We start from the raw sequence: 26308 nt of genomic DNA, 5'->3' as shown, positions 1-26308 counted from the left end.
TTCCAATCTGAAGTTTGCCTGGAAGAACATAGACAAAGACGAGGACAAACAAGTCCAAAATTAAATTATTTATGCATCAGAACAGAGGACTTGTTTGACATAAACCAAATGCAACATTCAAGAAAAGAAACTCATTCCAACTGTGAAGCTTGGAGACCTAAGTATCGTGCTTTGGGCCCTTTTTCTGCAGCAACACCTGACCGGCTAGATAGACTGCACAGACTATCTGAGCGTTGCTGAGAAAAATATGAGAACATCTGCAGACATAAATAAACAAGACACAGCTGAAGCACTGGACCCTGCAACATGCCTATGGCTCAAAACGTGTCAGTAAATCCGTCAATGACTGGCTGAGAATTAAGAACAGGAAACTAGTGGTTGTTTCCCAGCCCAATAAATATGATTAACTTAAAGCTTAGAGGTTGGGTTTTCAATGCGAGATTATATAACTGCAAAAAAAGATGAATTTATTTCAAGAATTTTCACAAATTTGTGCCACAGCTGCAAAACAAGGCTGATTTAAATTAAACGGGGCTGATTAAATGTGGAGAGTGCTGATGGAATGAAAGTCATCTAATTTTAGGAGTGAGGAAAAAACAAAACAGCAAAAAACACTTTTATCATGTACAAAACAACACATAAAATAGAAAGAACAAAGTTATATTTACATAATGATTGAAATTTGACATGCAGGCCTTGGAGCATTTTGTAATGTTTTTATTTCTCTCAACAATGTTGAAAAGTTATTTACCTAAAGAAAAACAAATGCATTGAGGAAAAACCAATTACGGCTCAAATATATTCTCTTTGACATTTCAGAAGGACAAAGAGAACAAAAATCCCTTCAAAGTTTTCGGTGAGGTCACACAGTTAGATGAGGTGCATGTGTTTTGCATTTTATAACCTAAAAATTTGATTTTTTTTTTTTTCTTCTTTTGACAGAAGAAGTGAAGAAATTCATGATCAGGGCTGTCAGGGGATCCGACGCCGGTGTTGCCTCATGAGCTGAGAGTGGCGGATCCTTGGTTTTTACCAAGCAGCCGCCACCAGGGGCAGAGGTGAACATGCAAAAGCCACAGCAAACATAAATAACACGAACGGACGCCAAGCATGCGTCTGCTGCCTCATCCCGAGCCGTGGGGGCAGCAGCAGCAAAGCCTATCATCTTGTTATTAAAGGGTACTGTAGATTAGAATCACTGGGGCGGCATCAGAGGCAGGTGTCTCCACGGCACGCGTGATAACATGCTGCCAGCCCCCCAGTAAACTCTCCGGTACCTGCTGAGGCAATCCGGGTGGAGGCCAGCTTGGAGCCCCCTGTGCTTTGGTCTGGGATGCGCGGGGTCCAGATTTCGAGGGCCCCTGAACAGCAGGGTGCCTCTTCTTCCTCCATCAGCTGCCTGAACACAAACAAGACTGGATGAGAACCGGTGCCTGCAACCCCTCTCTCTTTTCCCCTCATGTCCTCCCCATACGTTGCTGTCTGGGCTGCAGCCAGCCAACACAAGCGCTGCTTTCACCTCATCCAGATAAAGCACATCAGCGATCACTGAGCGCAGTCGTCTGCTTTTATGGAGCTGCCTGGCCTGGGCGCGTCTGGGAGCAGACACCCAGCATTTTGCTGCTGCATGCGTGCACAATGATTCCCCATCGGTGCTCCCTGACAACCCCGCTGACAGCAGATACAGAGGAATTAGTGTCATAATATTTAGTTTTCACGCGTCTTACAGCATGAAGGCATCAGACAATATTTCTTCATCAACAATTCTGTGTTCTTGTTTTGATCTTGCTCTGCTTGATTTTGCAAGACTGCAAGTGTCACCTGCTTGGATGTTTTAGCTCAATTTCTTGTAGCTAGAACTGAATTAATTGATTTTTTTGTTGTTGTTGTTGTTGTTGTGTGTGATTGCAGCATCAAATTTCTGGCAGATACCAGAAGCTGCATTTTCCCCACTGATCAGATAAGGTAACTGAGCCACAGCTGCTGAGCTCATCACTGATATATACCTCCAGCTAACAGGGTTAGCAGGCATGGACTCTGCTATTAATTTTAACATATATTTCAGATAGAGATAAGGTGTTTTTAAAATGGCTATTTTGTCATTTTTTTGCTTTTTATATAATTGTGCCATACCTGTTTATTATTTGATACATAAAATATTAATTGCTCTGGCTTCAATTAATGAGATGGCAATTTAAAAAAAAAAAAAAAAAAAACAATAGAAAACATCATTCTATTAGTTGTAAACCTTCAGTTAAAAATCCCTCCTTTTTACCTTTTTAAAGGTTCATCTAGACTAAAATAAGACGTGGAAATGGAGCATCCAATTCAGAATCTGTTATTTGTGTCCAGTCTGGCTGCTGCTGAGAGAGGAAAAAATAGGAAAAATAAAATAAATAAATAACTAAAAAAAACAGCTCAGTCTTCTGCTGCCAGTGAGGAATTCAGGTGCGTCCCAGAGGACATCACACCTGTCAAGAAAGTAGGATGCAATAACACCCTCCATCCCAAAAAATAGATCTAAGGAAACATTAGCCAATATAATGAAAAATAGATCTAAGGAGCTGACAAAGCAGATAAAATGATATTGCTAAAAACAGCTCAGAGTAATTCTGCTTCTGATACAGGCCTTGAGTATTTAGTGGGCGTAAGAAAAAGGAAAGAGGGGGAAAACAGGATGGATTTGGGGGAGGAAAATAATAAAAATTCAGATGTAATATTTAGTTCATTTGGCGCGTGTATGACAGACTAGATGGGAAGAAATTGCAAAAGACCTGACGAAGGAATTGAGTGCCAAAGGTGTCACAATGTCATCACCAAAAGCATTAACAAATAATTATTACGATGTAATGAAATATGTAATAACTAAAACAAAATTACAAATAATAAAATACTAATAGCTGAAAGCTACTAATCAAACATTTTGAGTTGTATGTTAAAGCCACATATAATTATTTCAGTTCTTGACGCAGTGGACTACGCAATAATTTAAATTCATTTTAAGATCAGTTGTAATATTTGGAGCACTGATAGCCCTGACTGCCAAATCTGATAGGTTAGACTCTACCAGGGCCGGATTGAGGAGAATTTGGGGGCCTGGGCTAGAGTCAGTTTTGGTGCCTTACCCATGCAAAAACAAAAAAAGCAAAATAAAACAAAAAAGACATATTGATAGTTAAAAACACATCAACAACCATTGATTACACGAAAAACAGTTCTTATTCCCTGATATAATCTTTGTATTTTTCTTTTCTAGCAAGTTCCTTACAAACATTTCTAGAAATTACTTCACCTAAAAACGTATTACAAAATGCTGCAGTATCTATGTCATACCGGTTTGTTGTGGTGTGACAGTTACTGGAATACAATAGAAATTAAGAGAAAATTAGAAGAATATATTTTCAGCTTGATCTTATATCTGGCATGGAAATGTAATAAAAAGGGACCTGAGGTTTCTGTAGGTACTTAACATAAAAAACACAAAACATCAGATAGAAGATGATAAAATAACAAAAATAACTTACATGATGTATATGGGGTTCTAGTTATGTTTTTAATATATAAATTAAACACTTATTGAACATCTATTAATAAAAAACAAACAAAAAAAACATACTGCCCCTGTAAGCGTTATTACACAGAACTGTGAATGAATTAAAAGAATAATGACCCGTAATTAAAGTGGATATATTTATTATGTTAAATATATGTCTTTGTTATTTGCAAATTTTTCTTTGACAAAATAATTAATTATATTCATATAATCAGTGAATTATTTATTTTTGATTGAACTGTTCCACTTTTGGAGCTCCATATTTTATTTGATAACCATCAAATCAATAAACATGCAATAACCACACATTATTCTCAAAATAAAATACGTTTCATAATCAAAATATGTACTGTATTATGTACTTTTAATAAATTATCTATTTTGTTAAATGATTAATGGCATATTAAGGTAGTCATTGATTTGTTTATTTCTTTAAATTTGTGGTACTTTTGGACGTCTATATTGTTATTGTCCAGTTTCTTCTGGATTTAAATCACATACCAATTATAGTGTCGTAAGTAGAAAAATCTTTTCTTACAGTGTAAACAAAGGGGGATCCATAACTTTCTTGTGATCGAGAAATTGGGGAATTTCCTTCATATCGATTTTATGTAGAGCTATGAAAATTTACACGTAGATCTTGGCAGGTTGAACTAAAAATAAATCTCTTGAATTCTTACCCTAAACCCAACAGGAAGTCAGCCATTTGTGATCAGAGCTACAAATTAAAAAAAAAAGTCTTGCTTATTTTAACAAACTCTTCCTGTGTATCTTGATGAATTGAATTAATGCTTCTTTCATAACATTCCTTCAATGTCATTAAAAGCCTGAGTTATTGTCAACAGGGTTTACTGTTGTTGCTTTAAGTTTTGGGGGAGGGAAGGCAGGCTTGTGCCGCCCCTCCTGGCATACCGCCCTGCGTGGTGAGCCATTTCAAAAACTGACATTTCAGGAATAAATCTTTCATTTATTCTTTCTCTTTATATAATTATGGCACTTTTGGAGCTCCATAAAAGTACCTTCTTTTCATTGCTTCCTTTTTTTCGCGCTGAGAGACCGCCCATATGTGCGTTTAATCCATATTTGCAAGCAACTCCTATATCCTCCTGCTATTTTACCATCGCTGTCCTACTCCCAAACTGGCATTTTCACTCCTCACATGCTTTTTCGCTGCAGCCGGCTTCCTCCAACCAGCACTCCCTCTACTCTCCCTCACTCTCTCTCTCTCTCTTTTTTTTTTCCTCCTATTTATGAAAACGTCACTTCAAGTCCCTCCCTGTTTGAATCTCATTAGTTTCTTGTGTGTTTCTCCCTGTCAATAATCCCGAATCCAGACTCTCTCTATTTCCATCCCTCTCTATCTGTCAATCAGCGCCGCCTTTGAACTGAAAACCACTCCGACCAACTTCAACTCACTCAATCCGAGCGGCTCGGCTCCTTCTCCGGCTTCCCCATTTTTCTGCCAACATTTTTCCCCCTTCTTTTTCCCCCCTTGTGTTTTTGAGTTTTATATACCAGAGCTTTTGGAAAACGCCAATACGAAGACCATCTCTTTTAAAAAGAAAACCCCCCCCGAAAACTTAAAACTCGCGGACTTTCGAGCTCGCAGAGATCAAGGGTTTGAAACTTTTTGGTGGTTTTTTTTTCGACCCGAGAACGATTCTTCTGCTCGGGGGAAAAATGCCGCAGCTCAACGGCGGTGGAGGGGACGATCTGGGCGCAAACGATGAGATGATTTCGTTCAAAGACGAAGGGGAGCAGGAGGAGAAAATCTCGGAGAATTCCTCGGCAGAAAGGGATTTAGCAGACGTCAAATCTTCGCTCGTAAACGAGTCGGAAACGAATCAGAACAGCTCTTCGGACTCGGAGGTAAGTTCGGATCGATCGGCTCCGCTAAGTTCGCATTACATGTTTCAGGGGGTGGCCTACATTTCTTAGCACACTTTGATAGAGTTCACCATGAAAGCCCCCTATAACTTTAACGCAATCCTTGTGTTTCGTTGCATTTCAAGGCGGAAAGACGGCCTCCGCCTAGATCTGAAACTTTCAGAGACAAAACAAGGGAAAGTTTAGAAGAGGGTGAGTTTCTTGCTTTAATATCCTATCTTTGTTTTTTTTTCTCAACCATGACATTATGTGATTTTAACAGAGGAAGGAGTCTGCTGCAGCCTTCTTCCTCAAATACAATTTCCAACGATTAAAAAAAAACACATTCCAAGGCCAGTTTATTAAAAGTTTTCCTCTTCTCCCCCCACCCCCCGCCATGTTAGCTGCGAAAAGGCAAGATGGAGGGCTGTTCAAGAGCCCACCGTACCCGGGCTATCCGTTTATAATGATCCCCGATCTCACCAGCCCCTACCTCCCCAACGGATCACTTTCTCCAACAGCACGCACAGTAAGTTCACTTATTTTACCAGCTGGATATCTGTACACACACTCCTCACACACTCTTCCTCTCACTCTCTCTCTCTCTCTCTCTCACACACACACACACACACACACACACACACACACCGAGGCTCCAAAACAGCGTTGTCACCCAAATAAAGCTGAAAAAAATTGGGGGGGATAAATTGTGGAAGCCAAGTTTTCCAACTCCTCCTGAAGTGTACAGCACCGCGCTCCTGAACATGGATGCTAACATGCTAACTGTGCTAAAGAATTAAAGAAATAAATTGAAATCATAAATGTTAGGGGAAATTGAGTGAAATTTTTTGTTCAATTAAATGTATTGTATTTTTCTATTTATTTTTAATAACAATATTTGGCCGTGTTGTATTAAAATTAGGTTAAAAGTGCGTGATCCCCCTCACCCCCTTCCTCCTAAATAATGCAACTGATTTGTGTTTGCATGGCCTCATCAAAAATGCCCTTTTTTTTATTTCCCCACTAACACTACAGGGAGCTGCACTTTTACACAGGCTCTCTAACACACGGAACAGTGTTTTTAAAAAGCAACAAATATGCAAATAAGCCTTTGAGAGGGATTTGCATGGATAATTTTTTTAAGTTGCATGCTGACTTTTTGCAAAAAAACCCCAAAAAAATCAATGTGTAAGGTATTGGTATTAAATGCAAGCTTGCTGTTTAGGTTGTGATTTATTTAACACTAGTGATTGCTTCATTTTGCATGCTACGGCTTTTGTTTACCGAAAGGAATCTGCTGCCTTTTTTCTTTTCCTTTTTTTTTTTTAAAACCCAAAATCATTTAAAGCTCTGTTACCAAACAAATTCATGTTATTTATTTTGACACAATCAGTCCTGTTGTAATTATGCACCCTCACTCATTTAGCTCAGCTGGTCCCATGGGGCCAAAGACAAACCATGAGCAGCATAATTTCTTTTTTTTTTTTTTTTTTTGAATCGTTGCTGTGCTTTAGGAACCTGTCATCTTTTTAAGGCAAAGACCAGGCTCTAGGAAATTACTCAACTACTCAACTGATATTCATTACCTGGTTTTGGTTTTTGTTGTGCACGCCTTGAAAAATGAACTCGCACCTTGGCACATAATGCTTTCTTTTGTGCTTGACACAATTTCTGCCCGTGGTCTCACGTGAGGCTGCCCACCATGTCTTCATATCTCTTTATGTGATGGTGTGTGCATGTGTGTGTGTGTGTGTGTGTGTGTGAGGGTGTGTGTGTGAGTGTCTTCCGCACAGGAGAGCACATTTTGTCAGCCTCGATAATGCTGCCGGCTGGTATGTGGAATTAGTCACTCGTTACTCTCATCATCAGGCTCTGACACAAACTCGCATTCACAGCGTCGAGGCTGATTTTGAAGTGAAGGACTTCCTTGTTTCAATAGAGCAGCTTTTTTATTCTTTATGAATATTACAGCACTGTGTCCTGCAGCTTGGCGAGTGCAACAGTTAGATAACACAGCACATTTTGCAATGCATCTAAAGAGATGCTCCTTTGAGACGCGATCCACCTTTGCTCTGCTCATCCTGTCCATGAATCTCCCATTTTCACACAGAACTGACAAAAGGAAGGGTGTGTTTGTTTTTGTTTTTGTTTTAAATTGTGCGCTGTGATTTATTACCTATGTCATCATAGCAAAACTAAGACGAGGTGCTTATTTGCACGCAGCGACACGACATTAAAACCGATAATCACAACGAACGCACCTGAATAGTTTTTTTTTTTTCTTTTTTTCGGGCTCTTACTGTACCTCCTCGCCTCGGCTCCCCCTCCAACTGCGGCGCCCTGTGTGTCCGAGCTGCTGGAGCTTTTGAAGTCGGCGGTGGCTGTAATATAAATCTATTAAATTTAAAGCCGGGATAAATAATTCACCTGAACATTGATTAGCTGTCTTCCTCCCTAACATGTCACGTTAGGCTCCGAATATGACTGCTGCCGGTGTTATTAGAATGAGACTGTCTTGTCATAAGAAGCCTTTGATTCTCTGATTTTTCCTCCATATCTGTTCCCTTTCGCTTTCCTCGGCGATGTGTGTTTGCTGAATATAATTGAAATGATTTAAACAGATGTTTAAATTGGAAATTGAAAATATTTTCTCCTCCACTTCCACCAGACTGCATTTCACCTAATCTGTTCGGACATCTTAAATTGTTTGTGTTATTTCTGTGTTTGCGTGACCCAAGAGGCGGGAAAAAAGAATTCCTGCATGAGGCCGCCTGACCTCTGGGAGCCATAACCGGCGAGAATTTGTTTTTCCTACCACCTAAATCCGAGGAGGCTCACAATTTAGGATCATTTAAGCAATTTGACATGAAGCTGTGCCCGGGCTTTAAAAGCTCTCCTCCTCTCGTCTCCTCCTCCCAGCGGTCTGCCCCCTCCTCCCTAAAACCCCCCACACAAAGGCCTGCTGAATCACTGGGTGCAGGTTGAATTGGGGAAGTGGCCTGCCAAGTTCAACCCCCGGTTTTCCATCTCCTTTCGAGTTCACCTTTTGTTTCCTGCCGTTGCTAACGCAGGGGCTTCTAGGGGAGAACATAAAAAAAAAAAAACGAAAGAAGAAGAAGAAGCAGCTGGCGGGTTAACTCCGGTGATGTGGGCTAACATCACACCTCAACAGGTCTGGAGACGCTGAGGCCGAGGGAGGGAAGAATTGGGGGGGATCTGGGCGGCCAGCTCTCCTGCTTCGAGCCGTAAATCCGCCCTGCTTTCTTTTCTTTTTTTTTTTTTAAGTGCCTCTTGGACTTATGAATGTTAAGATATTTAACGCCACTCCTGGCCCTCCGTATTTCTCCGTGCCCGCTGAGACATTTGGCGGGGGTTTTGAGTTTCGACATGTAATTACGATTAGTTTATAAAAGAACGAGTAGAGGTTGGGCAGACTTGTGGAAGTGGGGGGGGATGAAAACGCTACCTGAAATGAAAAAATAAAGACTCTTGCTGAAAGTGGTAAAAAGGCTTCCTTTGCTTTGTTTTTTTTTCCTTTTTTTTTTTTTTTACTAAATCCACTCCAACTCACCCTCACTAATTTTCATCCAATAGGAAATAACATAATTCTAAGTGAATGTAACACCTCCTTTTGTGCCGTACCGTATTGGTGTGGCCTTATCTGTAATAAAGTGACAGCAGACCGTATCTTTCCAACAACACGTGAGCAACATAAGCATAACAATGGCATATCATATGGATTATGTGTGTTTGGCTGGTATGAATGGAATTTTTGGCTGCAACGAGGAGGAAAAGATGGGTTTTAATGCGGATTTGAGAAGATAGGGCCCACACCTTATCAAATTGGCTTTACATGTTAATCGGGCCTAATTGGTGTCCGCGGGGCTTTTTTTTTTTATGGCACAACGTTGCTGCTGGGTTTTTTTTTTCCCTCCCCTCCGAGCTGCAGAATTTACTCGGAAGGTTGCGCTCCTTTTGTCTTGCAAATCACTTTTGTTTACAAAGTATGGCGGAAGCGGCTCCCGCTCTCCGATCCACCCCCACCTCCTCTCCCTCTCTCCTCCTGTCTCTGTCTCTTTCTCTCTTCATTCTGTGCGGGCATAAGAGGGGAAGAAAAAAAGGGTCCTTATTTTTTATTTATTTTCTTCGACTTAATAAACACCCATAAAAAAGTACAATCTGCTTTGGATTTAAGGAGTTAAGTTGGAGAGCTGGAAGTGGGAGGGAGCTGGGAAGCAAAGTTTGGCACCATTAAATTGAAATTGGGGTCTGCTTGACATTAGCGGTGCGCAGCAACATTCTCGGAGCTTAATTAGTCCAAACTGTAATTGTTCATGGTCTGCCAATAGGAGTAAGGCTCTGGAATAATAAAAAAAAGAAGTGGTGTTGCTCTAAATCGGCCAGGGTTTTTATTTTATTTTTTTATTTTTTTGAAAAACAATAAATCATTCGCATATTTGCGCCGTGATTCAGTTCGAGGCTCGACCTCTCCCATCTCGACATGTGGTAAATTGTAAAGTCAATGAATCGCAGATGTAGGGACGGCGAGGAGGGGTGGAGCGGGGTGGGAGGGGGGTCAGTACAGTGAGGTTTTGTTAGCGAATGAATGGGAATAAAAATATTTATGCTGTAAATATTTACAGAGGACGTGTGTGTGCATGTGTGTGTGGAAAATATAAAATATAAGTGGGGCTTTAATTGTCTAATGCCGATGATGTCAGCACATCGTTGATCTGTCTGGCTGCTCAAAACAACACGGAGGCAGGAAAAAAAAAAACCTAGCGGGGTGTGTTTCTCATCAGATTTTAAACTAGTGCGAAGGGAGCAGTGGCTCCCTGGTGGCACTGCGAGCCGCGTTTGGGTGTAGCAGCTGCACTCAAGTCTGGTTTGGACCTCCTGGTTTTTTGTTGTTGTTTTGTTTCGTTTTCTTTCTTTTAAATTAAATCACTGACTTCAGGGTTTTTAATGCAATAGCTGCTAATCTGAGGCCTAATTTTGACTGCGGTGTGACAGATTACGCCTGTTACTCATTAACACAGAGCGCAGGCCGGTCAAACGAATTATTCTTTAAATGAACAAATCCATTTTCACCTTTTTGTATCTCTCCTTGTTTCTGTCAGTGAGCCTGCTCTGCTTTTCTGTATCTGAGTGAGGGAGAAAGGAGGGGGGGAGGAGGGTGGAAAGCATTAGTTAGTTAAGCAGCTGTGCATTGGGGTCTCTTTCCCTTTCTCCCCCCCGTTAAGAGTGAGCGTAACCCTCTTCCTCTTCTGCTTTCTCCTTTGCCTCTTTCTATAGAGCGAAACACAAAGATAGCACTGTACATCTGGAATGCAACTTGTGTCATCTGTTAAATATAGGGTAGCATTGCCGTGGCCCTCGGGGCTCGGGGTGGGGGTCGAGTGGGGGGGTGGGTGCTCCATCGAACATGGAAATAAAACGATTCTGTGTGCACACGTGAGCATGTAGCGACCAGCTAGATCTGTGTACAGGTGTTGTGTTTATTTACCGCTTCTCATTAGTCACTCACTTTATTTGTGTTACACCAAATTACAACAGATGTTGAATCAAATTATTTCACATCATGTCCAATTTATATCCAGCTGTATAGGGTCTAAAACAATCCCAACACGTTTACATCCAAGAGCAGAAGCTTTGACAGCACATCTATCTTTAATTACATTTTTTGCCTCAAGAAAATGTGTGTTTTGAATAAATGGTGAACGTGCTAAAAATCGTACATACTTGGAGGACTGTGGATTGTTATTAGGAGGCCCTGATACCTGTGCAGGTGTTGCCAGTCCTTTCAAACCATCTTCTTAAGCAATGCCTTAAAAAAACACATCAAACATGTTCTCTTTGCCTCATTCAGAGTAGGTCATTTTATGTCTTTTTATAGATTATCACTAAATAAAAAATAACCAGAAACTGGTGCTATATAGGAATAAATAGAGTGAAGAGAATATAGAAATGTTTAGGATCAAAGAGCAGAGAGAAGGAGGAAGTTCAAACGGGCAAGCGTCATATCCCCTACTCCAAGATCTCACTGATCGGCTTTCTAACCAAACGGCCAGACAGAGATTGAAAGAGGAGTGGCTAAAGCAGATGAGGTGGACTAGCAGAGCTAGCCAACAGCTGATGGTTTCATCCAGGACATGTTACTGTGGAATATGAACTGTGCTGCCCAGATATTGAGCTGTTAGCATGTCAGGACAGTCATGGGACTGTCATATAGCAGCTGTCTTCAATCAGAAGCCTATTTAAGTTTGTTGTAAGACTGACTGCTACATTTTATAAGGCATTACTGAACTGAACTGAATCCAAAGTAAGTTTTCACTGGAACAAGATTGTTCTCTAATGGTCACCTGTGTCATTTATGTTGAAAGGTGAATTAAGTTGTTTAAAAACCTGTTTTTACTAGAATAACATGTAAAAAACTACCAATATTCTTCAAATGTTGTGTTAGCTACATTTTTTAAAAGATTTTTTAAGAAATTAAGCTAAAAGCAATAATGCCAATGCCGCTGTTGGTCACAGTGGTTTTGAGACTTTTCACATTAAGCTCACGTCACTTCAGAAAAAAAATTTCCAGCGGCTCATCCCACCTCAAGATTCAGAAAAACTGTAGGTCATTTTGAATTTTAGTTACGAATCTCCAATATTTTAGAAAAAAGTTTTGTACCAAAACTATCACCTCTATATCCTTCCAATTTTATTTTTCACCATAAAAAAACGTTTAGTCGGAACTGCACTTTGCTAAAACGTAAAAAATGAAATAGACTGATCCATCAGTGTTTGCTTTTTCCCCAAAAGAAAACTCCAAAACAAATTGTGTTGCAAGTTTTACTGGTGCAAGACATTTAAATTGATTATGTTTTTCAGCTTAATCTGGTTTGTTTTTATTACTTCCTGAGCGCTGTAGCACCTGCAACCAGGTATCCACCCACATGTCTCTGCTTATCTTTTCATGTCTCCCTCTCCTCATCAAACATAGCGTTACATGGAGTCGTTCATACACCTTTATTACTCAGACAAGTCCTGCTCCTCCTCCTGTCAGAAACAACAGTTTTTAAACACCAATATTTAATTCCATAGCACTTCTATGTAATTTAAAAAAAAAAACTCTGGCATCTGTGTAACGAGAGTTTTCGCTGACTTATAAGAATAATTGTCGATGGCTGATATAACATTTTAAACATATTTGGCTTTATTAGGCACCAATCAGCCTAACCTTTTGCAAACTTGCAGAAAACAGCGATAAGATGAACTGAAGTGATTGTTGAAGATTTTCTATTTTTTATTGGCACTGCAGCAGCACTACATCTACAGAAAAGATAAAGATAATGACTATTGATTTACTTCTTTTAGATGGAAAGGTTATGGGTGGGGTTTTGGTTAGACCTGGTTTTGGGAGATTATCACCCTGACTTTTCTCTGTTTTTTTCTTTCTTTTTCTTTTTTTTCCCCATAGAAAAGAAAAATGTTGTTTTTCAGAAAGTGTGCATCTGACTTTGTGTTTACAGCTTTCAAATGAAGCATTCTTTCAGCTCAGACACGAGTCCAGAAATACTTTCTCAATGTGCGTTCTTTTGCCTGCCTGAATAGTTCTGTAAGTTCATTCATGATGGGTCCAGTAGCCAAATGAGTTCACCAGCAGAGGAGTGGGAGGGAGCGGAGAAAAGCGGGAAATGTGTGTTAGGCCTCTGCGTGTGTGAGTGAAGGGCCCACGGTTGGGTATGGGGGGGGGGTCGGGTTCGGGGGTCGGACGCACAAAAGCCGCCTGAATAGACCGCATAATTGCTGTTAATGCCAGGGCAATGAGAGCAGCGACAGTTCCTGGTTAGATGTCCAAACAATAGTGCCCCTGGGCTTCACATTTATCTTCCTGTGTGCGAAGGAGAAGAAAACGGGAAAGAGGAGGGATTGGAACAGGAGAGTTCAGTTTTCAATCATCGCTTGACGACCGAGCATGTGTTCATGTGTGTGGCTTCTGCCTTTGAATGCGCCCCCCCACCCCTCCTCCTTACCGACCCTCCTTCACTTCCCGCTTTGCTTCCACGTTTCTCTTTCCCACCGCCGTCATCGTCAGAATGAACGCTACCCTAAAAGCTCCGGGTGCGGGGGGCCGCCGTGATGCTGGAGGAATTCCGGTAGCGTAGGCCTTCTGTTTGGACTGCAGAGTGTGTTTGGAAGGGGTCAAAGAGCACCAGCACTGACATGAATTTCACTGAAAAAGGAAGCCCCCCACCTTCTCCCTTCCTCCTCCTCGTAACTATTTTTATTACAACAACTGATAAAGAATCCTCGAGTCTCCTTTGGAGATTTTTTTTTTCCCCCCCAGATTATGCATGTGTCTGCACACACGGGGAGGAGGTGCCACGCTGCCATCTCAGCTCTTAATGATCACATTGGGCCAGATAATGACTAGCTGTGCCAGTGTGCAGGGAACACCTGTGGTACACCAGCCTGTTACAGTTGCGGTAAAAATGCCCTGGAACATAATATCGAGGAGGAAGAATCTCATTCATGCTTATTTCATCTTTTAATACCCTTTTCACTTGTTTTTATCTGCCGTTTTTTTTTTTTTTTTGGCTCTGTGAAGCATAATTACCCTCTTACCTTACAAACTAATTAGAATTTGTACATAAAATTGGAAGCATTTTTAACTCATAACTTTGGAATTGTTTGTTGCAAACAAAATCTTACATTAATTGTATGTGGTGGACCAACACAAAGCAGTAAATCAAGCAGATAGAAAATTGTTCAAAATCTGGAAAGTGTGGCATGTATTTATATTCATTCTCCCTTCATCCTGCTACCGATAAAGGTGCAACACCTTTTCTTCAGATGTTACCTTGCAGTTTGCCAAAAGCCATGTCGAGGACATTGAGAAATAGTGATCAAGTCAAATTGGACAAAATATATATATTTTTTGTCATTTAGTGAAAGATGGTTGTGGAAGCATCATTCTGTGGGGGGAATAGGAAAACTGACCTGTGGCCTAAGGTTGTAGTTGATGATGGTTGTAGTTTAATAATAGGCAATACTGGAAGACAACTCGTTAGGCAACAAAATATTGAAGACAACTATTATACAATTATAATGTTATGGTTTTAAAGCGTTAGCGTCAAAATGTGAGATCCTACTAAGTAGTCGGACTGCACAGCACTTTTCTACAGTGACTGAATGCAAATCATGCCACACTTTTCAGATTTGTATGGTAAAAACGTGAAAGCCATGCTTTCTTTTTTTTCCTTTTTTTCACAATTGTGCACCACATTGTTCTGATCTATCACATAAAGTCTAGTAAAATGCCTGGAGGTTTGTGGTTGTAACATGACAAATGTGAAAAAAATTCAAGGGTTGTGAATAGTTTAGCAAGCCATTGTGTTTATTCACCGTCTCTTCGGTCGCACAGGGTCTGCAACATATTATGAAAACTGTTTTCTTTTGTATCCAGTTTATATCTCCGCTCTTAAAGCAGCCAGGGGATTTTCAGCATGCAGATAATCTGCTCACAAATGGCTCAGATGGGGAAAGAGGCAAAAGCGTGAGCTAAACACATAATGGCCAGAGTTTAAGGTGATAAAATTCCAGTCGATGTATTTTTAATCTCACTAATTAAACTTTTAATTGTGGCCAGATAAGCTCCGAGGAGCGAGAGCGCGGTTGCATATGTGGGGTTTTTGGAAGGAAAAGGGGAGTCCGCTAATGAGATGAACGTCCGCTTGTTTAGCTGTGGCATTATTTTTATTTAAAAAAAAAGAATTGTGGATCTGGTGCTGGCTGCAAAAGGTGAGGGTAAAGCTCTAAGGGTGCAAGCAGAAATAATTTCATCTACTAATCTGAGGATTATGTCAGGATTTGGAACAGAAAAAATGTTGGCAAGATTACTTGAAAATGCACAAGGCTAATAAAATGAACCCCCTTTACCCTTGCAATGTGGAACTGTGCTGGATATTTCTTCTCACCCCCCCTCTGGTTGATGAACCAATTCCAATGGAAAACAGATTAAGAGTAAATTCCCATGTGAGCTCTTTAACCAGCTGTTAGAAACCTATTTACACACAATAATAAAGCGCCTCTTATAAAAAGACAGCTGTCAACTTGTGTACAGCACTAAATAACATGTCATGTGAAGAGGCTGTCATGTCCGCACATGCTGAGTTTGGTTTGTTGTGTTTTAGAACCCAGCATTGAGCAAAACGACTGCTAATAAAAATTTTAAACCATTTCATTCAATTTATTTCCTCTCCTTTCATTCCACTTTTGAAGTCTTACTTTGGAATATAATTATATAATTTAGATTTTACCCTGGCTTTTGTCACCCGCACCCACTCATTGTGTATTCAGTCCTCCGCGGTTAGAGGCCAGCGTGACAGCAGCGCTCAGGGTCAACTCTGAAAGTGAACAAATTGACTCATGGAAGTGAATTGTCAATTGTCATTCTCCCCCGAGGGGTCAGGAGTGAAAGGAGCATCTTGTTTGGACAACTGTCCCGAGGTGAGATGAGTGGCCCTTGCTGTCCGGCCTGAAGGGATGCACAGAGATGGACTTGCAGGTGGAAAACCAACCAAGTGGAGTGGGAGACAAACACATAGACAACAGGAAATGTGGCATTGCTGAGGCGGAAAACAATGGAATCTGGCTACCCTGAAATTGCTGTTTGATTGGAATAATGACCCGCAGTTGGCAGCTGAGACTGTGTCCAGAATGAGGAAAACTGTGATTGGAGCCATCGCGTAATAAAAACCAAGCCTGAATGAATGACAGCTGATTCACTAGACCTCTGTGTTAAACATTAAACACAGATTGGTGCAGCACATGTTTCCAGAACTTAAATTTACATGCTTTGGCTCAGGCGAACATCAGAGTGAATATTTTACATTCTGGTTTCTGAAAGATGAGTCCTGAGCCTGAGTGGAATAAAAGTCTTATTCCAGCAGGTTCCCCACTAACTGTCCCTTTATTAAGACCTCAGATTTGACATGAAAACCACCAAAGTAACTAATGGGGATCTCTGAATATTGGGATCTACAAGAAATCTGACACCCTCCAGATTTATTAGAGTCCCTGACAATAATGTTTATAAAAATTTTAAAATACATTTTAACAGTGGTGGTAGGCACACTAACGCTAATAGTGGAGCTAATTTTTTGTTCAGCTCTTTACCATTTTTGCTAACTTTGAAAACTGAGTTTTGGTGTAATGCTTTAGCATTACCGGAACTGATAGTTGTGCTTAGTGTTTTGGGCAACACGCTTTTCATATTTTATTTATTTATTTATTTATTTATTATCAAGTTGTCCGGCCTTGTTTATCACAGTTCTGGTTATTATAAGCTTTTGCTGTAGATATAGCCACATCTAAGATCAGCACCTTCCTGATTTACGTGAATGACACGTTCTGTCATCTTTCACATTTCGAAGAATAGCTAAGCAAAACTTGCCTCTGGCTTCAAATATACACACGAGTGACACTGAGATCCATACATCACTTATTAAAGTAAAGACTTTATTATAAATTACAAAGCCATATTTATTTAATTGGAAATGGTATGGGTGCAAATAATTGTGGAGCCTTTGATTTACTGAAAAAATAATATCCTTAGTTCAGGTGAAATTTTCAGTGAAACTATCCTGATGCAGTTTTTACACATTTTTGCTTGGGCTGCCAAGAAGTGTGCAGGTGGTATAAATGAGAAACAAAAATAAAACATATTGATTGTTTGATCAGTTAAGGTTTTTAGATTTTAGGGTTTTTTTAAGATTGTTTTTCAGTTTGGTTAAAAATACTAAAGTAGTCCGTTGTATTGTTTTTGTTTTAGACCCTTTTTGAATCCGCTTTCTCACATAAAGGTGTTTACTGTCCCTTGGTAAGTAAGCCAAAGGTCAAATTCCGTGGAGCAGTTATAATGAAAGTTAAGGGTGGAGACGAGCATCGCTAAACAGACATGGCCTTTGTGTCATGTGATGCACGTCACCATGCACTTTAGAACCAGGAGGCTTTTTTATCTCCTCTTTACTGCTTCCTCTATCTTTATTGTCTGCCTTGCTTTGCATATTTCAAATAATAAAGCTAAATTTCCAGCTTTGTCATTATACATGGAATCAAGCAGTTTCAGGAAGGATCCTTCAGGGTTGGGATGATTTTCACTAATCTCTCTTCCTTGGGAGGTCCACCGGACCGTATCGGTCAGCAATTACCAGCAGTTAGCATCCCAGGCCCTCGGGAGCGTTTTCCAGGAGATGAATCTAGGCTTGGATGTGTATAAAAGGTCTTTGTTTGTTGTGGATGACCCTTGCCGGTGTAAGGCCTGTGTCTGTCTCTGCTCAGGCGGGCAGGCCAGCCTGCAGTTAGGATGCAGCAGCTGGCCGGGGCCCAGGCACAGGAATGCTGTGTGTGCTATTTGAACAGTGACTTGTCTCAGTGCAAGGCCTCAAGGACTGGAGGGAAGGAAGTTGCTGCATGTTTACATAGCTGAATTGTCCATTGCCCCCTTACTCCCTCCTCCAGTGTCTAATGCACTTCTGTTCAAACACTCACAAGTGTGGAGATGACCCCCACTGATGCTCATAGCTCTGCTTCTTTTGGTCTGAATCAGTCTGTGAATAACTGGACCTTGTAGCTGCTACTTTCTTCCCCGCTGTGGGTGTTTGCTGTTTTAACCTGGAGGCTTGAATTGTAGATAAAAGAAGTATTACAGGGCTCTGTTCGTCACTCCGAGACAGATGAGGAGGGTAACACATAGACAGATGAAGAGGTGGAAAGCATCTTATTGCTCTTAGCGAGGGCCTGTCCAGCAAGGGTCCAGACATTGACGTACGATGGCGGTGTCAGGCTAATTGTTGTTTGAATTACCTGTTATGATCCAATGACAAATCTCTCACACTCTTGCCACCAGAGCGGAAAATGTATCCGGGGGATTGGCATGATCTTTGTGCGGGTGTGTAAACCTGGCTTCAACAAGATGGATAAATGCAATTATTGGACAGACCTGGAAAGGAGAAAATCAATTTAAAGCCCGTAAAGCTAAGCAGGGGCCGTGGTTAATTCATTTGGCCAATTTACGGGTGATGTACGAGTGTCAGGGCACATTAGTCAGGCAGGGGAATGGATGAGTGTGTGTTGGACCAGTAAGATAGAGGGGAGGAGGGGGCTTCAAGTGAAGATGCTCTCAGGATGCAGAGCAGTCTCCTTGAGACCCGGTTGCACTCTCTTCCCAACTCCATGATGCTTGGCATCTCAGTGGACAAGGCCAATGGAGCCTGCTTGTAGAAATGACAAAAAGATTCACTGAGCGCACCGAGTGGGAGGGAAACGGAATTGCTTTGCAAATGAGGTGCGGAAACGTGGCTGTGGTCTGCTGGGCAGCAGAGTGAGTGCCAGAGTGTTTTGCCATACCAAGAGCTCAATCAGGTCCTGTCAGCAACCTCCCAGCTCACCACCATCACACCCACCCCAAGTTAAATGACTGCTTTTTTCTATGCAGCAGGTGTACCCATGCTAGACCCAAGCAATTTCAGCTTCCAGCTTTGATTCACTAAGTAGTAAATAACACTGACATTGAATGCCCTAAATTTTATTCTTAATGCTTTGAGTGGTTTTTACTAGGGTTCCTTGTATCTGTTAAAGATCACGGCACACTGACATTAGATCACTTTAGCCTGCCTGGTCTGTTAAACAGCCATTGTTTTGGTGGTTCAAAACCCACTGAATGGTTACACAAGCTGAGTGGTATGCAAAAACAGTGGTTAGAGTGTAGCCGGGCGGGTGCGAGGCGTTGAGGGAAGCTTTGGTTTACAGCTTCAAGCCACAGCCTGAATCATGGGCAGGGTTTCTCTATCAGACAGAAAGTGGGAGAGAGAGAGAGAAGTGAGAGAATATGACCTCCCTCGCTGCAAAGCCAAAGCTGTTTAAGTGGCTGCCATCGTGCTCGAGTGCCTCTCTGTTTAGTTGGTCGGATTGTGATCCGTGTCAGGGAAAGTGCACGTTAGCATGTGTCACCTGACTACGAGGCAGTCGTCCTCAAGAAACCGGAGTCGGAGTGAATGCCAAGGCTTTTTAAAGACAGGTGCCACCCATGCCTGCCGCACAGCAGCTGGGGGAGAAGACTGCACGGTCCACGGTTATGTGTGGGCCACTGGCAGACGGCATCAACAAGAATCCTTGGACAGAAGGAATTCAATAAAACACATTCATTCATCTGTCTCTGCAATGACAAACTGCAGTAGATGACCCTACTTTTTGTCATTGCAATAATATAAATCTCTCAGTATTTATGTGTAAACATCTAAAATCTGTGTTTCGTTGCATTAGATTGTTTTTTCCATACTGATCAAAAGCACAACTGATCAATGAAGCAGGAAACCAGTGTCCTTCTCTCTGTTTAAAGGTTATATAGTTTGGAAGTTCTTCTCAGACAAGATTCACAACTTTTCCCCCCACTGTTTGAGATAAACATGAATTCTTCAATATCCAAGATCTTGAGCTGCAAATTTGCAGATCTTGGCATCGCATTCTCCAGATTTGCCTAGGAGTTTCTTCCCAAGTGCTTACTGCCGCCCCTCTCCCACCCCATGGGAGAACAACTGCTGTCTACCATCTATTAGCCAGTGGAATTCCTCACCCTGACTCAGACAGGGGGAAAAAATCTTGGAAGTGCTCTCAGTGATCCTGGATATCATTTTACAATTGGGAAAACGGGCCTCTAAACTGTTCCCAGTCAGAAGAGGACTTTCAGATTTGTTATAATCAGTAGTTGTACAAGATAAACGCAACAGGTTTTTACACTTTTGCTTCAGTGAGCTTTGAAAAATTTCCCACCTGTATCTAAGTAGCAGAGATATTGTGATGCAATTTCAGGTATTGAGTAGGGACTTTCCGACTGGGATCAAGGCATATACATGATCTGCATCTGTGTTCCTGATAGGAATGAACTCCCAACCCTTTCTCCCATGCAGTTTTTCAAAGCTAATTTTAAGCAACCATGGACTATTTTTATATGCACGTCTTTGAAAACTGTGTTTTGGAACATTCATTTGTTGAGCTAGTATTTCTCTGACAATTGACGATTGGCAGAGAAATACTAGCTAGTCCTCCCCCATTCAGAGATCTTTCACGTTTGACATTTACGAGTCGAGTCAGCACACTCATTTTGCCATCATTTAGGTCTGTGGCTGTGGTAAATCATAAACAGGCCGGCAGACGCCCCGCTGAACGTCAGACCTGAACTTGAGGGGGGAATCTTGTCTCTCGCTGTGAGCCAGCTGAGCTTCCTGGCCAGAGATAGCGATGCTGCGGTCATAAACGCTGGGAAACTCAACCAATAATTGTTCACAGAAGCCGTTGGCAGGATGAGCGAAGAAACGATGAGCGAAGAGGAAGGCATCTACAGGGAACTGGGGTGAATGTAGAGATGAGACTGCTCGCACTTGCCGTTCATGGCTTTTCAGGAAAAGAGGCAAGCCTGCAGGGTTTCTTTCCCAATGTTGAACCAGTCGCCCTTAAGAGGAAAAGAAAACTCTGGAAAACCAGAGCCCTGCCTTTTTGTCTTTTTCTCTCCCTCTCTTCTTTTCCTGACCCTCTTTTAAGAAACAGACACTTTCCTAACATTTTAAATTGCCCTTGTCATGCGGTTTCCTCAGCGGAGCTGCCGGGAGCCGTCTGTTTCCACATGGGCCGATGTTCTGTACCAGTTCTGGTTTTCAGAAAAGAAAAGATCTGTTTTTTCTGGCACTCAGCACCGCTGCATTAAACTTCCAATTTTTCCCAAAAGCTAACAGAGTCATGCTTGTAGTCTTCACGCTTTTTGATCCGAGTCACAGTTGCTTGGGAAGTACATCTGCCTCTCTGTCCCAACCCTCCCACCTCCTGCCTGACGCATCTCAAATCCTGTTTTTGCGGTGTTTTTCACTGTGCCGCATTTTGGTAAATAACATAAGTAATGATTCAATTGGGCATAAAGTAATTGAGCTCCGGCCTGCTTGCCATCTGTCTGGTGAGATTACCACTTTCTGTGTAATTAATCGTGTGACCTTGTGGCCAGTGGGCAGCCGCTGCCAAAGAGCCAGGCTGTCTTGCTTGAAGTGAGGGGAACTCTGGCTCGGTAGGAGGTGGGGTGAGAGTTGTTGTGCCGTTTTAAAAGTTTAACCCAGCTGCTAAAGATAGCACAGGCTGATGTGAGCTGAGCTTAAGTGGCAGCATGGTTGTCTCCTGCATGCATACACACACCAACGAGCCCACGTCAAAGCCCAAGTCGCCAAGCCTCGCTCAATTTGGTAACTCCAGAGTCTCCCCGCTTAGGTCGGCATGATCCCTGTGTGCAGGCACTGTAACCGGGAGAGTATAGACTTGGGTCAAAGAGTGTGTGTTTGTATGTTTTTGTGTGTGCTGCTGGGGTCATGGTAGGCTGGATAGAGACTGCTGATTTTATGTGTGGTTTGCTGAGCTCCTGAGGTTTGGTTTCCCTTGGACAGAGTCCAGAGACTCCAGGGCCTGTTTCTCCTCAGCTCTCACGTGAGCCTGACATGATTGGATTTCGGTCCCGATCTGGTTGTTTTGCGCTGTGCACAGGACATTAAAGACAAGGGGAAGATAGAGAAGCTAATGAGTCTTTGAGTAAGCGTGTGTTGAACTTGTTGGATGTTGATGTGCGGTTTTTGTGCTTTATCCTCTATGCAACCTAATGCGGTTTCACACACACCATGCTGAGAAGAGGAAGTAAAACCTCTGTAGTACCGCGATGACACACACACGCACGCACACACCCACACACACACACCAACACACACCCCGACTATGCAACTGAACTGCAGTGATTCTTGCATGAATGGCACTCTCAGTGAGCCCTTTAAATGCACCACATCTTTTCCTAACGTAAGTCTGTTAATGATCCAGTGGAGTTGTGGTTGTTTTTTCTCCTGCAGAACATAAACCATTTCAACACTTGAAATATTACTTCAATTGATGGATTTACTCCCTCTTTTCAGACATCAGTGATTTATTCTCTATTACAGCTAAAAGTAACAGAAAAATTTAACCAGTTCACATTATTTAACACTTTCCTTTCATGCAACTTCATTCAAAAGTTCCTGATACGTGCTGCCTTCGTTACATGGTATTTACTGGAGGATACAGATTTAGCTTGGCAATTTATTTTCATTCCTGTAAATGCAGTAGAAATAAGTAAGAGCTCCAGAAGACTGCCCAGGTTCCTGGAAATGTTTCTTGTTGCTCAAACACACATAGAGTCTGTAATCAATAATTTGGCTCAGGTTTGACCACTCTATATAGTGCAGTTACCACAAGCTACGTCTAATTCAAAGTGCCCCCCCCCCTTTTTTTTTGTTGTTGATATTTTATCAAATAAAAACAGTTTTAAGCAATCTCTGTTCTTTGTATTTTAGAGTTTTGCTAGAGATTAAATGTTGTCCAAATTTCTTAAAGAAATTTAAATAGTGGCTTAATTCAGAGATGACTTTAAAGTTGTGAATTAGATACCACCATACTGTCATTGGCCACCAAAAGTGTTCAGCTACTGACACTCGTTCTTCCCTTTTGTGCATAGCTAAACATGTGAAAAGCAATAGAAATTTTGTTTGATGGCAGTTGACAGACATATGTTTTTTTATTTTGCTTTCTTTGGGTCAACTGCCCCTAAGCTGTGCTGCTCTGGGCAATGAACCATATCGACCATACAAAAAAATCCCAATGCACCTGAAAGAGAGACATCAACATGATTTACTCTGTGAAGCCTGGATGGTTTTTTGCAATACTCTCTAGCTTACAGCTCAGAAGGGGGAAAAAAAATCCTCCTTTTTTTTCTTTCCCCACCAGACAAAAATAAGCAATTTAATTACTATGGTTTATATTGGTGCCGCCACAGTACGACTGGTAGGACCCAGCTAGGGTGGCACTGGCCACTGGGGATGGGGACAAGGTCTGGGCTGGCCTCCAGGGAAATTATAGGGTGATGTTGAGGGCGGGATGGGGGACTGAATCCGTCTTCCACTCCCAGCTAGGAAAGCTTCTGTTTGCAAGTTTCTGTTTCACTTTCAAACCAGGTCGATGAACTGAGTTCAACTGGGTAAACACTTTGTTTGCAGTTATTTAAAAGCTCTGCTTATCTGCTCAGTATCCAGAAAAATAGATCATTTTCTGCCATATATCAATGCTCATCTGTTTTTTGAGCCTCTTCAGCCAGCTCTTGTCTTCCTTTCTTTTTCCACTTCCCTCTGGCCAGCCATCCCTCCCCTTTCCCTTTTTCTCCCGCTCAGTATGTGCTCTGATTACCTCTCCAAACTGGCAATAAGTTGATTGCTTTACAGAGATGATGTAAGCCTCTGCCCTAGGGTACATCAGGTTGGATTTCTCTCGCTTTATCTTGTAAAGCCTAAATTAACAGCTGGTTTGGTTGGAGTTCTCCTGGATCTGACTAAAGGATTAGGCTTGGTTCTCATGCGAGTCAATCTGGTTTGATTTATTGCGGGTCTATCAAAAAAGATCAATGGGAGTCCTTTTGAAAGTAAATCCTTAATCGCTCTTTGCACTTACGTGTCATCATTGTGAATTTTCTTCCCCCCGTCTTCTGTCTCTTGCGCTCCGCTTTCTACATTTCTCACTCCCTAATTCTTATTCTGTCCTTATGCTGCTGCCCTGTCTGTTTTTATTTCTTTTTCTTACCTGCTATACCATTCTTAACCCTATCTGTGGTAGCAATACGCCCTTGTCAGTGGTATTTCTTGCGTTTTTCTATACTTACTAGCCAAATATCCAATTTCTGGATCTTCTGGGTGTAATCAGTCTAAGTAAAATCCTGCTGGTTCCCAACTTACCTTTTATTTTCAACGAATAAAGCCTGCCGTTTACTCTGGCTCTTAAAGTGTTATGGAAGGTGAGGAGTTTTTCATTTGTAAATCTATTAATCTTGGATTTCCCTGTCAGTATAAGTGGACACAACCGTTGGGGCTGAGATGCCTCGACTGGTGAGAGTGAATATGAGATGTTCTGATATTTTTAGTTTGGAAATTCTATACACTAAATACGAGGGTCCCTGCGAGTCACTAAATCAACTGAGCAGCTTTGGCTTTCACCTGCCAGCAGCATTTGGTGTTTCAGATTTTCAGTCTCCCACCTCCCGCTGCAAACGTTGGCTTATAAAGCGAGTTTATGGAAATAAGTCACTCATGTAGTAAAGTTGTTTGGTGTTCGCTTCCCTATTGGTCTTCTGTTTGCGCCCTGTGTTAACTGATGCAAACACTGGTTTTGTCTTGCAAAAGTATACATATGCCTCGAGCTTTTATGCTATAACCTCAAACTTGAATGTTTTTTATTATAGTTATATGGATTGGTTTAAGATGATGCAGGACGTGATTGGAAAGTGGCAGTAAAATAATGTACAGTGAATCTCTGCCTATTATTGGTTCAGCATTTGCAATTTTTTCTGTGAGACCTTACTCCAGATATTTCACAGATTTTGTAGAGGATATCTAAGATATTTGACAGAAAATGCAACTTGCAAGTAACTTGCATACTTGATACAATCTTTGTGTATCAGGTAGCCATTCAATTTCCTTGGTGATTGGCTGTCCCCCCAAGAGCAGAAATAAGGAAGACTGTGGATGTTAGTCTGTGTGATAGTGTAAAGATGGCTCTCACTGTGCGTAATAATGCATAATAAGGCATATTTGCTGTTTAAACTATTAAAATAAGCAGTTATAAATGCTTCTAAATGGAGTCAAGTATTTGCGGATTTAGCTATTTGCGGCAGCTGTGGTTCCAAACCCCTGCAAATTCTGGATGTCCTTCATATTGCTTTTAATGATTCTCTTCTATGTAAACATCTGAAGCGCAGATGTATCCAGCCCCCTTTACTGTGATATCCTTTATTGAATTTTAGTGCAACCAATAGCTTTTAGTAAATCCTTAGTATTCTGTATAAGATAAGCTCAGTGCAAGTGTGTGAAGAGCTCAGGGATTCATTAGAGAATCATGAAGACAAAGGGTTATAGGTTGAAGCAGAGTTACCAAAGAGTTGGAGCAAAAAATTGTTTACTAGCTGGATGTCAGCACTTTCTATATGGTAAAGGTTACAGTAGAATGTGTTGATCTTGGCATTTTCATTTGTTAGAAGTAAGGGTGCACCGATAAATTGACCCCATTTCTTTAATTTTGTGAGATCAGTAATCACTTGATACTTATATGTGAAGCCAGTCTTGTCCACCGATCTTTTCTATCTTTGCAAGAGTCAAAAAATTTGCAACTGTCTCCCTTTGCTTTGCCATGAGAGAGGGCTGACTGACAGACCGACTATCGCGTCACGTCTATACATGTGTGGCTAACAATAGTTACTCCACTGTTGCCAACTCAGTGACTTTGTCACTATATTTAGCTACTTTTCAGAAAAAAAAGGTATTTGCCAAAATCAGAATTGGCAGGTCAGGGTTTTAAAAAGATTAGTGGGGGACCAGAAACCTTTACCTCTAGTTAGAAGGGCCTAATCAAGGTCTAGAGCTAAGTCCAATTGAGAAATAGTTGTTAGAAATTAAAACAATGCTTTTCATTCAATTTGTTTGCACTGTAGGTCTTTGATTACAATGGTTGAACATGTACTGAAACACCAACTAATAGACATTTTCACCTATGTGCTCGAGGAAAACTTCGGTTAAAAAGTGGCATGTTCTGGTGTGTCCTGCTGCCATGTTGTTAGGTGTGCAGGTTGACCGGGGTTACGGGGTATGGGAGGGAGGCAAAGGGTGTGTGTGTAAGAGAGAGAGAGGAGGGGTAGCGAGATCGACGTGATACGTGGGAAGGAAGGGCTTGCTGTCAGCCAGCTGGACCTCTTAATCCCACAGCCTTGGGGAAAGGGTGTGTTTGCGTGTGTGTGTGTTT

At 41.5% G+C, this 26308-nt stretch overlaps 1 protein-coding gene across 30 annotated transcripts in view; it reads left to right on the top strand.

Moving 5' to 3' along the window:
• Positions 1-4766: 4766 nt before the first annotated feature.
• The window catches only part of tcf7l2 (transcription factor 7 like 2), a 108000-nt gene continuing 86458 nt past the window's right edge, over positions 4767-26308 (top strand). For 3 of the 30 annotated variants that reach the window (XM_028029384.1, XM_028029385.1, XM_028029386.1), the window contains exons 1-3: positions 4768-5422; positions 5566-5632; positions 5824-5948. In XM_028029384.1, the coding sequence (XP_027885185.1) occupies positions 5234-5422; positions 5566-5632; positions 5824-5948 (381 nt within the window). In that variant the 5' untranslated portion in view covers positions 4768-5233. Of the gene's footprint in view, positions 5423-5565; positions 5633-5823; positions 5949-26308 lie in introns of all 30 variants that reach the window. The other 27 variants (XM_028029374.1, XM_028029392.1, XM_028029393.1 and 24 more) reach the window with 17 other exon arrangements.

Source organism: Xiphophorus couchianus, chromosome 10 (genome assembly GCF_001444195.1).
Source record: "Xiphophorus couchianus chromosome 10, X_couchianus-1.0, whole genome shotgun sequence".
Taxonomy (NCBI): Eukaryota; Metazoa; Chordata; class Actinopteri; order Cyprinodontiformes; family Poeciliidae; genus Xiphophorus; species Xiphophorus couchianus.
The sequence above is the reverse complement of the archived record's forward strand: the minus strand, read 5'-3'. Positions and strand labels throughout refer to the sequence as shown.